Source organism: Watersipora subatra, chromosome 4 (genome assembly GCF_963576615.1).
Source record: "Watersipora subatra chromosome 4, tzWatSuba1.1, whole genome shotgun sequence".
Classification (NCBI taxonomy): Eukaryota; Metazoa; Bryozoa; class Gymnolaemata; order Cheilostomatida; family Watersiporidae; genus Watersipora; species Watersipora subatra.
In genome coordinates this window covers 54,365,644-54,379,809 of record NC_088711.1, presented here as the reverse complement: position 1 = coordinate 54,379,809, position 14,166 = coordinate 54,365,644, and the positions used below count along the sequence as shown (strand labels likewise).

At 38.9% G+C, this 14,166-nt stretch overlaps 2 protein-coding genes across 2 annotated transcripts in view; one reads left to right on the top strand and one right to left on the bottom strand.

Moving 5' to 3' along the window:
- LOC137393730 (phosphoglucomutase-like) overlaps positions 1-6,244 on the top strand; it is a 65,954-nt gene extending 59,710 nt beyond the window's left edge. Inside the window, exon 11 of the mRNA XM_068080411.1 lies at positions 5,676-6,244. Within this exon, the coding sequence (XP_067936512.1) occupies positions 5,676-5,762 (87 nt within the window). The 3' untranslated portion in view covers positions 5,763-6,244. The remainder of the gene's footprint in view (positions 1-5,675) is intronic.
- Positions 5,897-13,911, bottom strand: LOC137393731 (MAP kinase-interacting serine/threonine-protein kinase 1-like). The gene is made up of 9 exons (XM_068080412.1): positions 13,754-13,911; positions 12,872-13,152; positions 12,545-12,642; positions 11,469-11,622; positions 10,995-11,099; positions 10,384-10,538; positions 9,350-9,544; positions 8,338-8,546; positions 5,897-7,474 (listed from the first exon to the last, which is right to left on the bottom strand). The coding sequence occupies exons 2-9, from the start codon at positions 13,053-13,055 to the stop codon at positions 7,114-7,116; spliced, it is 1,461 nt and encodes a 486-aa protein (XP_067936513.1). The 5' UTR covers positions 13,056-13,152; positions 13,754-13,911; the 3' UTR covers positions 5,897-7,113.
- Positions 13,912-14,166: the final 255 nt, after the last annotated feature.

The window sequence follows — 14,166 nt, the reverse complement described above, 5'->3', positions numbered from 1 at the left end:
CGTATAAACAGCAAAACAAATGCAGTTGATCCGTTCCAAAGTTATTTTTGTTTCTCAAAACCTCCACAATATTTTTATGAGAATAGATTATTTCATGTAGTTCATCCCACAGGTCAAAAAGCTAGCAATAAAAACTTCAAGTGTTAAAATACGACACTAAACTATATGTTTTACATAAAACAGTAAATCCTTGCGTAAATGATATAACTATATTAATCAAAATTAATTAAATAAAATTAGGCCGTAAAAAGATGTTTTTGTTGTTACTTAGCAGTGGGGACACGATAGTCATAGTTTACTCTCAGTGTTGGTTAGATTTAGAAGTTGAGGGTCGACATAAATTACACAAACTTAAATAGGTAAAATATCATCACCTTATCTATTTAATGTGTTGCTATTATTGTTATTATTGTTAAGTTGCTTTACACTTTTTACGATAAAGCCTGGTTTCCATATGACAGCGCAAGGCGCGCAACAAGGCGCACGACGTCGTGCCTAGGCCAGTTGGGATATGGAAACGTCAACGCACGACGATCGCGCGACGTGCGTTTGCTGATCGCAAGGATCCAACAAAATGGATTCTTGCGACGGGTGCGTGCGATAATGTATCCCACAATACACCGCTTGACCTTTTTCAACCTATCCCACAATTCAAACGGAGAGCTGTTTTCCGAAGAAATAGGTCTCCCGTATGAAAGAGTGAGCCTGGTTTTCCTATGACAGCGCAAGGTCGCACCGGAGGGCTGTTTTCCGAAGAAATCAGTCTCCCATACGAAAAAGTAAGGAAATTACCCACTCTGTCCAATGCAAGCATGGCGCCTACGCGCGCTATGGAAACACTGCATCGCAGCCCAAGCAATGCATTGCGCACGATCACTGGGCCACGCACGATCATTGCGCTGTCATATGGAAACCAGGCTCTAGTTTGTAATTTTTTTAAACTCCTGTTTTAACTTACGGCAATGTTTTAAGAAAGGTTGGACTGTTTATGTCAGAGATTACATCAAATATGTGCTCCAGTTTAACATGTACATCATTTTAAAAAAATATTTGTATATGCAGGTGATTGTAAATCTAGGTTTGACTGTTTTTTGCATATTGTATTGCTATGCATAATGACTAGGGTAGTGAAGAGGCCTGGGCGTTTAGCCTCTCTCAAGTTAACAAAGTGAAAGTCGGCAAAAAATGACATGAATTGTTTCTAAATTAGTAATTATAAATAATCAGGGACTAAGTTGAAGAACATGGCTTTGTAGCGAAACTGTAGTTTTACAAAATTGAACGACAGCGAATCTATGTTTACAATCCAAAGTCTCTACAAACCAACAGTTACGATCTAAGATAGTCCAACTAGTCGGATACGAGCCTCTGCATTGACTGCGAGAGTTAATATAAAAAACTGCAGCACAATTTATTTTTTGGAAAAAGTTTAGTACTGCTGAACAAACCATTCAAGCACGGTGAGAAAACTACAACCAAAAAATTATATTTTTATAATAGTAATTAGTAAGTAAATAGCGAAATGGTAGTAATGATGCTCTTATTGATAATAATAATAATAGTAACAATGTTGATAACAGTAGTAATAACAATAATAATGGTAAACAGTTTTAAACCAGTTCGAGGGAGCATCAATACAAGTTCTTTATTCAAAAACCATATGACAAGTTGATAATTGGTCAGGTCTTAACTATAAGAGAAACCGCAGAACATCCTGTAACAGCACCTTATGCATTTCACCCCTCATCCCCATTTCACTCACCCCTTTTATTTCACCTTTTACATTCGAATAGGCTACTAATATATTTAGGTAAAACAAACCTAACAGCTTTTGTCAATCTCTTTACTTTTTTTTGTTTATAGGTGAGTATTATTTTTGGTTTATATCAGACAAATAAAGTTAAACCTCGACATATTGAGATATTCTCTCCAATGTTTGCAATATTAATTTTTTATATATTGTATTCTATATTCATTTCAGAACCAGAACAAACAACAATTGAAGTAATTGCATACGATGTTAGAACAAACGCATTATATATGATATCATTTATATAATTTAATTTTATATGTTAGGGTAATTTAACGTTATATGATTTGATAATATAATTTAAAAGACTGAATTATATGTTGAAACGTAATTAATAAAGAATAATTTGTAAAAAGAGGTTGGCATTGTTACTTGAAGACACCTGGATAGAAGCGTAAACTGCAATGGTTAGATTCAGTAGCAGATTCACTATTGTTAGAAACATGCGGTGTCACTTACTGTAATATACACTAGATATGTATTGTCTGAATTAATTAAATTATTTTGTCATTTCTGTGTTTTATTCTTTATTTTATCAGCTTTTCAATTTAACCAATAAACTTGCAGTTTAAAATAAATTTGAATGGCTGAAATTCTTAATTTAGTCGAACTTTGTAATCTCGAAAAAAAGACTTGTTCCAATCATACAAATTCTAAAAAGTTTGTCTGTAAAGATGATGGTACAGCAAGGGTTGGCTTTATCAAGATGTTCAAAAAAAAAGAAAAATTCCTTAGTGTGTTGTTGGAAAGGGTATAGGCCTATGCAATAACACTAGAATCCTCTCGGCACGCTATGCTATGCCCTTCAGTGGCAATTTTGAAGTAAACAAGTATGGTGAGTAGACGTGCTGCATACCAGGGTGTACATACGCACCGGTGGAGCGTACCGGACAATGGATAATATCCGAGGAACAAAGAAGTAATTATATGTAAAAGTGGCATACACAGCGTTGTTTTTCCAACTTGAGCGCTTATCACCGATAATAAAGTTGTTTGAAAACAGGGCGCAGCTTGTGAAAGGGCTCACACGCACAAAGGCTTCCCGGATCTCTGAAGCTTGTTTATTTCGAGCGTGACTTTGTCAGTTTTTTTACTTTTCCAAGCTTTATAAAAGACGAACAAGGCCGAATCGAAATAAGTAATTTTGTGTTAACAAAGTCTTGACAATGTAAAGATAAAATAATCAGTAACTGAAGATGTGAATTTTAATTCATATGTCAGCTATAATAGCCTGGGCTCTATAAATATAGACGTTTTAAATAACGGAAATTTATTTTTATACTTTTCATGCTGCATAGCCATTTAAGTAAATGTGTCTAGACATATATGATTAAAAAGTTGAAATAATTTAATAACTATTTATACCGTACATACATAAAAGAAATAACGATATTGTGTTAAATTAGTGTTTTGTACTATTATGTAATAATATCAAGTAAAATAGTTAATAATCACCGGCGTACCTAAGAATACCAGCTAACTCACTAGCTATTAGTAAAGTTAAACAGACATTATTCTGCTATTGTAGCTCAGTACACTCATATATTGAAGAACATTAGTGTGTATAGATACAGTTATATACAAAATTTGTGCAGTATGTGTAAATTGAAAGAAATTAAATGGTATCATAGTGTTGCAGTATCAGAAATACTTGTTTATTTTATTTTTTTAGTCATTACAATATACATTCTGTATGAAAGTTGTTCAAAGGCAGAGACAATCATTAGAATGTGTTGCTCCAGATCTACTAGCACTGAGTGATGCAGTAGTAGTACGCAGTCTTGTGCATTAGTTAAGTTACTAACCGCTAGCTGAAATATCAGCCCGCTGATGCTGACTTCACAGTATAACCACTATCAATCAATAACTAGTGATACGAGGCATGCTGAGGTGTTTTAATCTAAAATTTCAAGTTCAAAGATGAACTTGCACCAAATTTTTATAGATTTTTCATAAAGTATCGGTTTTTTCTATCATTTGTGATTGTTTTTGATGTTTGAGGTGATCTGACTGCCAGGATGTTTTTGAGATTACGATTGACAAAACTTAGTCACAGTTTAAACACTCAGATCAATCTAGAGTGCGATTATCACATCTATAAATGCACAACGAGGGGGCAACTGAATAGCATCGTGTAACTCTACAACATAAATGCGATAGTCGATACCATCTATAGTAACGATAGCAACTAGTCACTATTTTTCTTTAAAAATCTCCTGGCAATCAGATGACCTCAAACATCAAAAACAATCGCATATGATAGAAAAATACCGATACTTTCTGATAAAATTTATGAAAATATTGCGCAAGGTCATCTCTGAAGTGATAATATATTACAATGTGTTGTGTTAATGGAATTAATAAATTTACTGATCACAAAAATCGGACAGCTGAGAAGGTATCTGGCCTTCGAATGTTCCCTTTATGAACAATATTTTATGGCAGAAGTTTTAAGATGTCAGAAACAGATCCTGCATAGCAATTAACCTGGCAATTACTAAGCAGCCGAGTTTATGGGCTGAACAAACAGAAAAGCGTTGTTGTTGCCCGAGTACGAAGGTCACTACTTCATCTGCTGGGGCCCTTTCTCGCTTGGGTAGCGTGTTATCATTTTCTTGTTTTTTACAAGCCCCGATTTTTATTGGCCAATGCTATATATGTCAAATGTTGTTTTCGTCTTCTGGAACAATGGGCAGCTATCAGAAGGTTGTATTAGGAATGGACAATCTATAAGATAATAGACCCAGAGTGTCGGTTTCCTAAGCAGCATGTAAAATATATTTGTGTGCATAGTTTTAGTCAGGCTATGCGTGTGGATTGAAAGGCACTATCTAGCACTAGCCATATGACGCTACCAGCAAGTTAACCTAATTGTTAGTCACTCTTTGGTTCAATAACTCCTCGTGACTGCTTTCATCTCCTAAATGCTCACCGCTCTCCGCAACACATGCCATTTATGCTTCTCTGAGGACACAAACTCGCATGTTTGCTGATTCGATTCAATGAATTTGTGAACTTGACCTTACCACATCAGGCTGCTGCTGTATATCTCCGGATTATGTCATACCTAGCTTACCTTAGGCTGTCGTCACCTCAACTCGATAGGCGAATATTGAACTTTCAATCGAATCCCCGAGTCAGGCCAATTGCATCCTATGTACATTGCTAAGTTATTTGCACGAAAAAAACTGGACTCTTAAGGACTGAGATCTTGTTTTGTTGTACAAGTTCTCTCACCAGCTCGTATTGTATTCTTGAGCATTTAGCCAAACACGCCATGTATATGCAAACACCTGCCATGATAAGCTGCCTGAATTATTAAAGCGAGCTAAAAATAACTATCAAACTATTCCATTCTTTTGCTGATACCGACAAGCGGTTCTGGTAGCAGTTTACAACTATTACAAAGATCTCAAACCAAAGGCAGCACGCGCTGTCTCGGCTCTATAACAGGATATGGTCCTTAAATATCTCTGAGATACACCGGCAAAATTTCCATTTGTGTGATTAAATATTGGTTCTGAAATGTTAAGCCCATCAGCTTTATCACACACTAGGGTTTCTATCCCAAACTAACCTTGAATCTAAAATCACTTTCTATATACATATGCTAATTTGGTACTCCAATGTGGTGGTCAAGCCTCTGCTTAAAATGATTGAGCGAATATTTAGTAACCAATTCATATATATGCGTTATACATAAAGTTATACATAGACACTACCCAGTAAAGCATGGATGGACGTTCTTTTAAGTACATCTACATCAGACCTTAACCACTATAACCATCCCTTAATAGTCATCAGCGTGTTTGATCGCAAATAATTCAAAGCTGTTTATATGTGAATTTTGACTATGATGTTGCAGATGCTGGCACCTCTCATTAATGTTGCACTGACACTTTCCCGGCTCAAAGAGTTTACTGGAAGGGATACACCAACTGTCATCACATGAGTTTGGATGTTCATTAGTCATTAGTTTGGATGTTCATGGACAGGATTTCTGTCCATGCTGTCGCAAATGTACTCTCTATTTTGTTACTACTATTTCTATCAAGTCAATGTATGTGCAAACCTTCAATAAAGCAGTTTGTTAAATTTTGCAATTTTTATTTGGAACTGTCAACGAGGAACTAAACAAAAGATGGTACGTTAGTCCAACATGTAAAACGCATACATCTTTACATCATTACATCATTATAAACTACCTTATACCCCAGTAGCCTATTAACATCTTCGAAAAGGTTTGCCTGTTAGCGAAAATTGTGTTCCTTGGCGCCATGGCTTATGTACAGTAGGTTTAATTCGAAGCCAGCGCATGGCGCAAGGATATCTATACATGTCACCATGTCAAATACAAAAACATCACAATGCATGGTGCAATATTTAAGAAAAAACCAGTGAGCGCAGTAAAAAAAGGTTGCTTCCAACAAATACGCAGACAACCGCTTTCAGTGATCGAGTCACATCCACTGTAATTCAAAAAACCTTGTAAAAAAAAAGAAAAAACTGAGCTGCGTGGAAGCATCTTCAAATGTGAAGAGCGACTGACTGGCTCAAAATCCAACATGATAAAGTGCTAAAGAAAAAATAGGTAAGATAGTTAGTAGTGGTCGGCACATTTGGTAGTGTAGACGAGTAGTGAGCCTGCCGACGTGATTGCCAAACTGCACAAAGTATTGAAGAATCATGCGAGGTAAGTATAACTCTAGATAACCATGGTAAGTGTATACCACAGAACCTATTTTGTATCAAAGAACGTTAAAGATTCAACTTGGACTAGAGCAGGGTGGGAAACAAACAAGTGTGCTTGGTGTTAGGCTAGGCGGCCTACACACGGCATTTCTTGTTACCGGAGTGTTCTTTGATACAAATTAGTCTAACAATAGTCTAGAAAAGGATGGTGTAGTGTGTTCATACGACACAGAATATGGCAGACAGCTATAAAATATGAGATCAGAATAGTACCTGTAGGTATGGAGGTAAGAGCTGTACTATACATATATATAAGCTAGTGCTCCCCGCTGTTCAACAGTACATTAGTAACTATAGTGTTTTATCGAGATATTTCATCCTTCATCCGCAACATGATTGAAACTCGCTTCATCTCATCACTGGCTGGAAGTGTCTAAGCCGATCTGGCTAGCGTTCACCCCGAGCTAATTGCGTGTATATAGGGGTACAATAAGCAATGGAGACTGGAATGGTATCATACAATACGTAGAGACACTAATAGAACTAGTCCAAGCACAGCATGCTATAGTATAAAGTTAATCGTTTTTGAGCTAAACCTGGTGCACATAGCCTTAGAGGCTGGGTGATGAAGGGGGTGAGACGCTCACACTGTTATAACGCAATTTACGACGTTCGGCCAATTTGCTACTTGGCCGCGACAGCTTCACAAGCTCTCCGCCATCTTTGCCTCTTGTAGGAATTGCTACGCCTCCCTCATCTTCATTCTTCTCATCTAAGTCGGCTGATTCATCATCAGACATCTCACCACCAATAAAGAACATTGGGCTCACACCATCGGACTCCGAACTGAAGAAGGGGTTGCTGCTGGCGGTACTGCTGCCTGTGCTATCAACTGACTCGGAGATGATGATAAGACGGTTAAAAGCGACAGCATTCTCAGCATAGACATCGAGCAGCTGTGAACTGCTGTTCCTGCAACAGAAGGAACTAGCTAATTCTGTGTTTTTCACAGAGCGGTTTGATTTAGTTTGAAAATGAGTGACACATGGAAATCGATGCCAAACTAGTTACTAAGCTGCAAGAGCATCACAGCCAAAAATGAACTGCCAAGGTAATTAGCAAAGGCAAGGGTTCTGATAATGGAGTTTTGGAAACCTACCAACCAGCCTCTGTTAACTGTTAAGCAACATCCATGCACTCATATAAACCTACCAACCAGCCTCTGTTAACTGTTAAGCAACATCCATGCACTCATATAAACCTACCAACCAGCCTCTGTTAACTGTTAAGCAACATCCATGCACTCATATAAACCTACCAACCAGCCTCTGTTAACTGTTCAGCAACATCCATGTACTCATATAAACCTACCAACCAGCCTCTGTTAACTGTTCAGCAACATCCATGAACTCATATAAACCTACCAACCAGCCTCTGTTAACTGTTCAGCAACATCCATGAACTCATATAAACCTACCAACCAGCCTCTGTTAACTGTTCAGCAACATCCATGCACTCATATAAACCTACCAACCAGCCTCTGTTAACTGTTCAGCAACATCCATGCATTCATATAAACCTACCAACCAGCCTCAGTTAACTGTTCAGCAACATCAATGAACTCATATAAACCTACCAACCAGCCTCTTAACTGTTCAGCAACATCCATGAACTCATATAAACCAAAACATGTAGTAGATTCCAATGCTATTACAATAAAGAACCTTTTGCAGTCACTAATAGCAAGAAGGTCTCCGACACTCATATTACAGAACTATTGTCAGCTCACTACATTTCTCAATAGAAGATGAAAAAGTAGTTCGTCTTAGGCTTACCTGCTGAGGACACTCGGTGTGGCTAATAGAGTGTCTGGTACAGGGTTACTGATCCAGGAATGCGCGAGAACATCTGAAGCTGAATACCGACAGCGTGGGTCTCTTTTCAACAAATTGCGTATAAGGTCCTTAGCGTTCTCCGAGATGCCAGCCCATTCCCTCTCAGGAAAGGTGAAAATGCCATCTTGAATTTTCTGGAAGAGCATATCCTGCAGGAACAAAAGGGCTAGCGTGAACAGAATGACTGCAACCAACGTACTCTGGTGGTCTTCCAGAGGGATGAATAGTTTTACATAAGCACACGTTTCATTCATTTGCTAGGACCTGAAAACTTAGGGGTGACTGTCACCTGGTAGTAAGCATAGCAACTATACTGATTGATACTGGGCAGCGAATATGAGATGACAGTTGATTAAGCTGCAGCGATGCCAGAGTCAGCAGGCAGCGGAGTGATAGTCTTGCGCAGCTGGCTGCCTGACAAATTGCTCAATCACAGCAATGTGTCTTATATTACTTAGCGGCAAACTCCATCTGTTTATTGCAACTGGCAAGACTATTTACAGGTTGGCCACGGGAGTCGGGCTACCCTGGACCTTTGCATACATTACAATATCTAGCGCATAATTGTGCTCAGTCGACCATAAACCTGAGAGCATCCCAGTGTTTTCATTTTATTGCACTCTTAACCGCCGTGATGAAATTGGCATACCACTTGACGGCAAATCTGCGGTCTGAGTTTCATTACCATAACACTCGATTAAAAACTGAGCCAAATGCAGCATTCTACTGAAGCAGTCTGACACCTACCCGTAACAACTCCCCAACTCCGCTTGCACGGTAGGCTAAACTACCAACACTATAGTCTAGATTCTAGAGCGACAAGCACACAAGGACAGGAATATAATGAATGAGCATCGCAAGTATGTGATAGAGGCCAATAACTAAATGGTAACTACATCTGTTGTAAACATTTTAGCTAGCTATCGCGATTCAAACAAGAGACAGCAGGTACCTGGCAAGTGATGCACGTTTCTCCCACTTCCCATCCACAATCGTCACCGCATTTAGCATAGAAAGGGGGATAACCGCAAAGCATGGCGTAGAGAATGATACCTAGACTCCACAGGTCACACTTCTTGTCATAGGAAGTAGCGTCTCCAACCCATGCGTCAACGACTTCTGGCGCCATGTATTCATAAGAGCCAACCTGTGTCATACCAGTATACGTGTAGTATATATTGTCGCAACTAACAATCTCTGTAAAACTCTGGTAAAAGCTATCATGTTGGCCCAGTAGTGTGTATCATGGATAAGCTGTTGGTTGTTCGTATCAACTGTATGACAAACATGTCATCGACACGCTAGTTAGCAGGTTCCAACTGGGACCTGGAAACTAGGACCTAGCAGGTTCTAGTCTGCGACCAACAGACTAGCATTCAGCGCCCTCACCAGATATAAATGAACATATCAACTCAAAATACCAACATTGTTTATAATATCTATGTATGACGCGCATACAATAATCACAGATGTGATATCGGTGAAACAGCATCATATGATACTGATGGAGAAGTAGGATGGGCGATGTGGATGAGCCACCACAACTTCTGTGACAACACAGAAGCAGCAGCGTGCAGGAATGTAAACAGACCTCAACTGAATCTACTCGAGTATGCACGAACACAAAGAAAGCCTATAAAAGCCTTCCGCTAGATACTGAATGAGTTGTATATACCCTGGAATCAAGAATAACACAGCCAACTCAGCAGATCGAAGTTGGACTAAAACTGAGACAAGCTCATTACACACGGCGTTGTTTAGGCTGAACAGTGAATAGCGCAAAAGGCTGACAGCTAGACAGCTATTCAGCTTTTAGTTAAAGAAATCGCGAGATCAGGCAGCACCTACGGCAATCCTACTCTACCAATATGTCAGCGCTCAATACAAACAGACAAGGTGGCTAGAATCTTACATTAGCTAAATTAAAATACCCTTTCAACGCTCTGAAAACAAAATTTTTTCTCGATATCGATATAAACAACTCACTGGAGTCATAAGCTCGGGAGTAGTAACAGGCGAGCGCTTCTCCTGCTGCAGGACTATTGTACTGCCAAGGTCAAAGTCGCATATTCGTACTGGGACTAGCTTATCTGTCGACTCACACAATATATTCTCCGGTTTTAAGTCCCGATGGGCAATGCCTGCAATCAAATGCCAACAAAATAAGGATACGACATTTGGGAATAGAAACCTAGCTATGAATGAAAAATAATCCATCGACATTTAAACATCAGCATAGCAATCAACAGAGATAGCTGAAAAAAAAACAATCTGTGTATGTTAAAAAAGGGGATATTCACCACAGATATATCATCATGGAAAATGCATTGAGGCAATATTCAGAACCGTAAGAGCAAACAATCACATGAAAAAAAACATTAATAATCAGATGTGTCGCTTCTCACCCTAATTATCTTAGAAGACTATATAATAACCATAGAATAATCCACTACAATGGCACTGCAGTAGTCAGGAATAAGTTTTGAGTTGTTTTCACCGCTATTCGGACCTACAGAATATGCATCAGCCTGAAGGGACTGCAAGAGTTGAACATGAAAAAAGATTAGACCATGTCTTAGGAGTTATAGTAATCATACCTTTACGATGCAGGAAGTCGAGGGCATCAGCCAGGTCCCGAATGATGAGACTCGCCTCTGTCTCCGTCAGGTGTCCACGCATTTTGATTCGCTCAAACAGTGAACCTACAACGGAGGAGACCCTCTAACAGACAAGCAAATGAGCTGCGACGATCAGGTTTTGCTCTGTTGAACAGACCACAATTAAAAGGTTCAGACAATCCTTGACTCAACCATCCTAGGGGTTCAACAGAAGTTTAATGGATTATGCTTACAAAAAACATGCCAATAACAGGCTAACAATACAGGGTTCTTCTACAGGTTTTAAACGAACGCGTCCACTTTTTGAAGATGAATACAAAAACTAAGCTATCTTTTTTCTCCGTAATCTCACTTGGAGCATACATAAACTGGCCACTACAATCATAGATGTAAAGCATGCATCAGACCCTTCTAAAACTATAGCCATAGATGTAAAGAGTGCAAGGAACCAACCTCCTTTGAGCATGTCAAAGACGAGATAGAACTTCTCCGATTCCTCGTAATACTCATTGAGCTGGAGAATATTGCTGTGACCTTGGCAGTGGTGGAATATGTCGATCTCCTTCAGAATCTTACTACGGTCATAATCAAATGTTTTGCTGATCACCTGCAAAAGAGAAAGCGTGGGTGTAACCATCTTTGAAAGCTGGCTACTTGCCCACCAACTTCAAGCCTGCCCACCAACTCCAAGTGCATAACCTGAGATTGATACGAGTTAATTACAGTTGTCTTCAGTTGTAGCTGATAAAAACGAAAGCAAATCGTATTGAGATGTACACAGGGCTGCAACCTCAAGATCATTAGTGATCATTCAATTGGCTAAATAGAGGAGAGAAGATGGAGAAGCTGCCAAGTTGGTCCGTTGCCAAACAGAAAGGTATTTCCTGTTAGCAGTACAAAAACAGAAACCATACTCTACTTGCAATCACCAAAAAGTCGCAAAAACATTTGCATATATAACATGTCACTACATCTTTCATCGGCTACAGCAAAACATGCAGAAAGAGCTTAGCACTGCATGCGTCGGCATATCGCAGCTGTGCAAATGCATGGCTCAGAGCCAAGTCCATTACAGGTGCCTAGATGTTATCGGTTATAAAGCACGATGAATGCTATACTATTTAGGAATAGAATGTGGATCAATCAAGGCTTGCAATGGAAATTTATATCTGTGACAACAAATGAAATTCAAATACACAACTGCCATTCTCAATGATCTTTATTGAATGCTATTCCTTTATCCCACTTCTGTTTCAGTCAACCTAATCAAATATGATTGAAATACAGGTCATCCCATGACTAGTGGCGCTCAAGAAAGCACAGTTGGCAGACACAAAAGGCTTATCTGAGTCCTATAAACACAGTAAATAATGACAATCGCTGTAAAGCCAAAACGGACACCACTTGTCATGCAAAATAATTGATGGCATGATAAAATTGCCTGCCTCGACAAGTATCAAATCACAGGGTGGAATTTTCCAAAGTGTCCAACAGCTCATAGAACAGTCATAGAGCAGTGATAGGCTTACCTTTACTGCATACTCAGTGCCATTCCGACGGTGACGATATCGTTGAACTGTACCGTGTGAGCCCTCTCCTAACAACTCTCCTGTAGCCTCATACAAATCTATAAAAATTTGTTCTTTCCCTCAAGCACTTATCAAAACATACCTCATGTTGAGATACATAACAGTTTTTATAGTGCAATGTGACCTTTGCATTCGCCAGCTAAATAAAACCCAACAAGGAGATGAGAGAATTGCTCACAAATAGACGAAAGTGAGAAAAATTTGTCATTGGGTTTCAAAAGCAGGATTCATCCTAAAATATATTCGCTAGTAAGTTTGAAAACTCACCATGAAATCTGTCACTTGCAGGACGAGGTCGCCGCCTTCGTCGTGGTGGCCTGCTCTGAAGCTTTCCTTGAATAGCCAGGTTCAAATCGTGTCTTGTTGGCACTTCGATTGTGAGTGGTGCGAGCTTCATCCCTAACGCTTCAATGTCTAATTGTCCGTGTGTGATAAAATCTTGATCTCTCATTTTGTATCGGTGGCAACTATTGTGTGCTGACGAAAGTAAGCCAACTACATAATCTAGCAGCGATCTTTAGTGATCCACAGCAAGACAGCAATAAAATCTGCAAATGAATAGTATAGAATTAGCAGTAATATATATTTTCATATTTCCTGCGTCAGACATTTGAGCAGGAGCAACCTTAACATATTTTATTAACAAGAGCAATTTCCTTCATAGTAAATCCATTATTCCAAGCAGTGTAGGTTGAAATATTCTAGCGATAGAAGGGTGCGAAACGATGTAAATTGTAGAATTGCAAATCACCGGAGATCAAGATCCCCATTCTCCGTAACAAGAACATCGGCAAAACGAAAAACAAACGACTCATCATATCTCAACCAATGTTTTATGCCCACCATACTCTATGCAACCAAATGCTAGTGAGTGAATTTGCAACATTTACAAAAAATCTGTAAATCTAGAGATCAATTATCCATGAGAATAACCATTTCTGATCACCTAAACTAAAAGAGTATAACAGCTGTCACTGTCAGATATATGAATGCAGTTTAATATTTTTTACTAATCCATATGATCCGAATATACCACATCTACAGAATAAATACGCGTTAAATATCGAAATTTGTTGACAATACGTAAATTTTATAACCAGTCTGGGATCATCTAGCAAGTAAAGGACAATTTTTGGCAGCAAAAATTACCGAAGATTTTCTGCTGTCTGCGTTGACACTCATCGGATGTTTGTATCCTCAACCCGATAGCCTTCTCACACGTCAACTGCCTCCTCTACCACACCACCTTTCACTCTCTCGCTTTCATCTAACAAATGGAATGTTTTCTGCTACGCGCCGTTATAGGGAGCTAACGTCATCCTCGGTACGATACATTCGGCCAATCAACTGTCTATCTAATAAACGATATGGGAGATGTAGCGGAAACTGACCACAATTCGCATCAGTAAATCGGATTAAAACGGGTGCGAAACTTCATGTCAAGGCCGAACATGGTGCACTATTTTTTCTTTTGAAATAATGTGCAGCCACATTTATTTTACATGCGTGGTGATGTACTCTGATGATAGAAAAAGCGTTACTTTTTCTGAATAAATATTTTC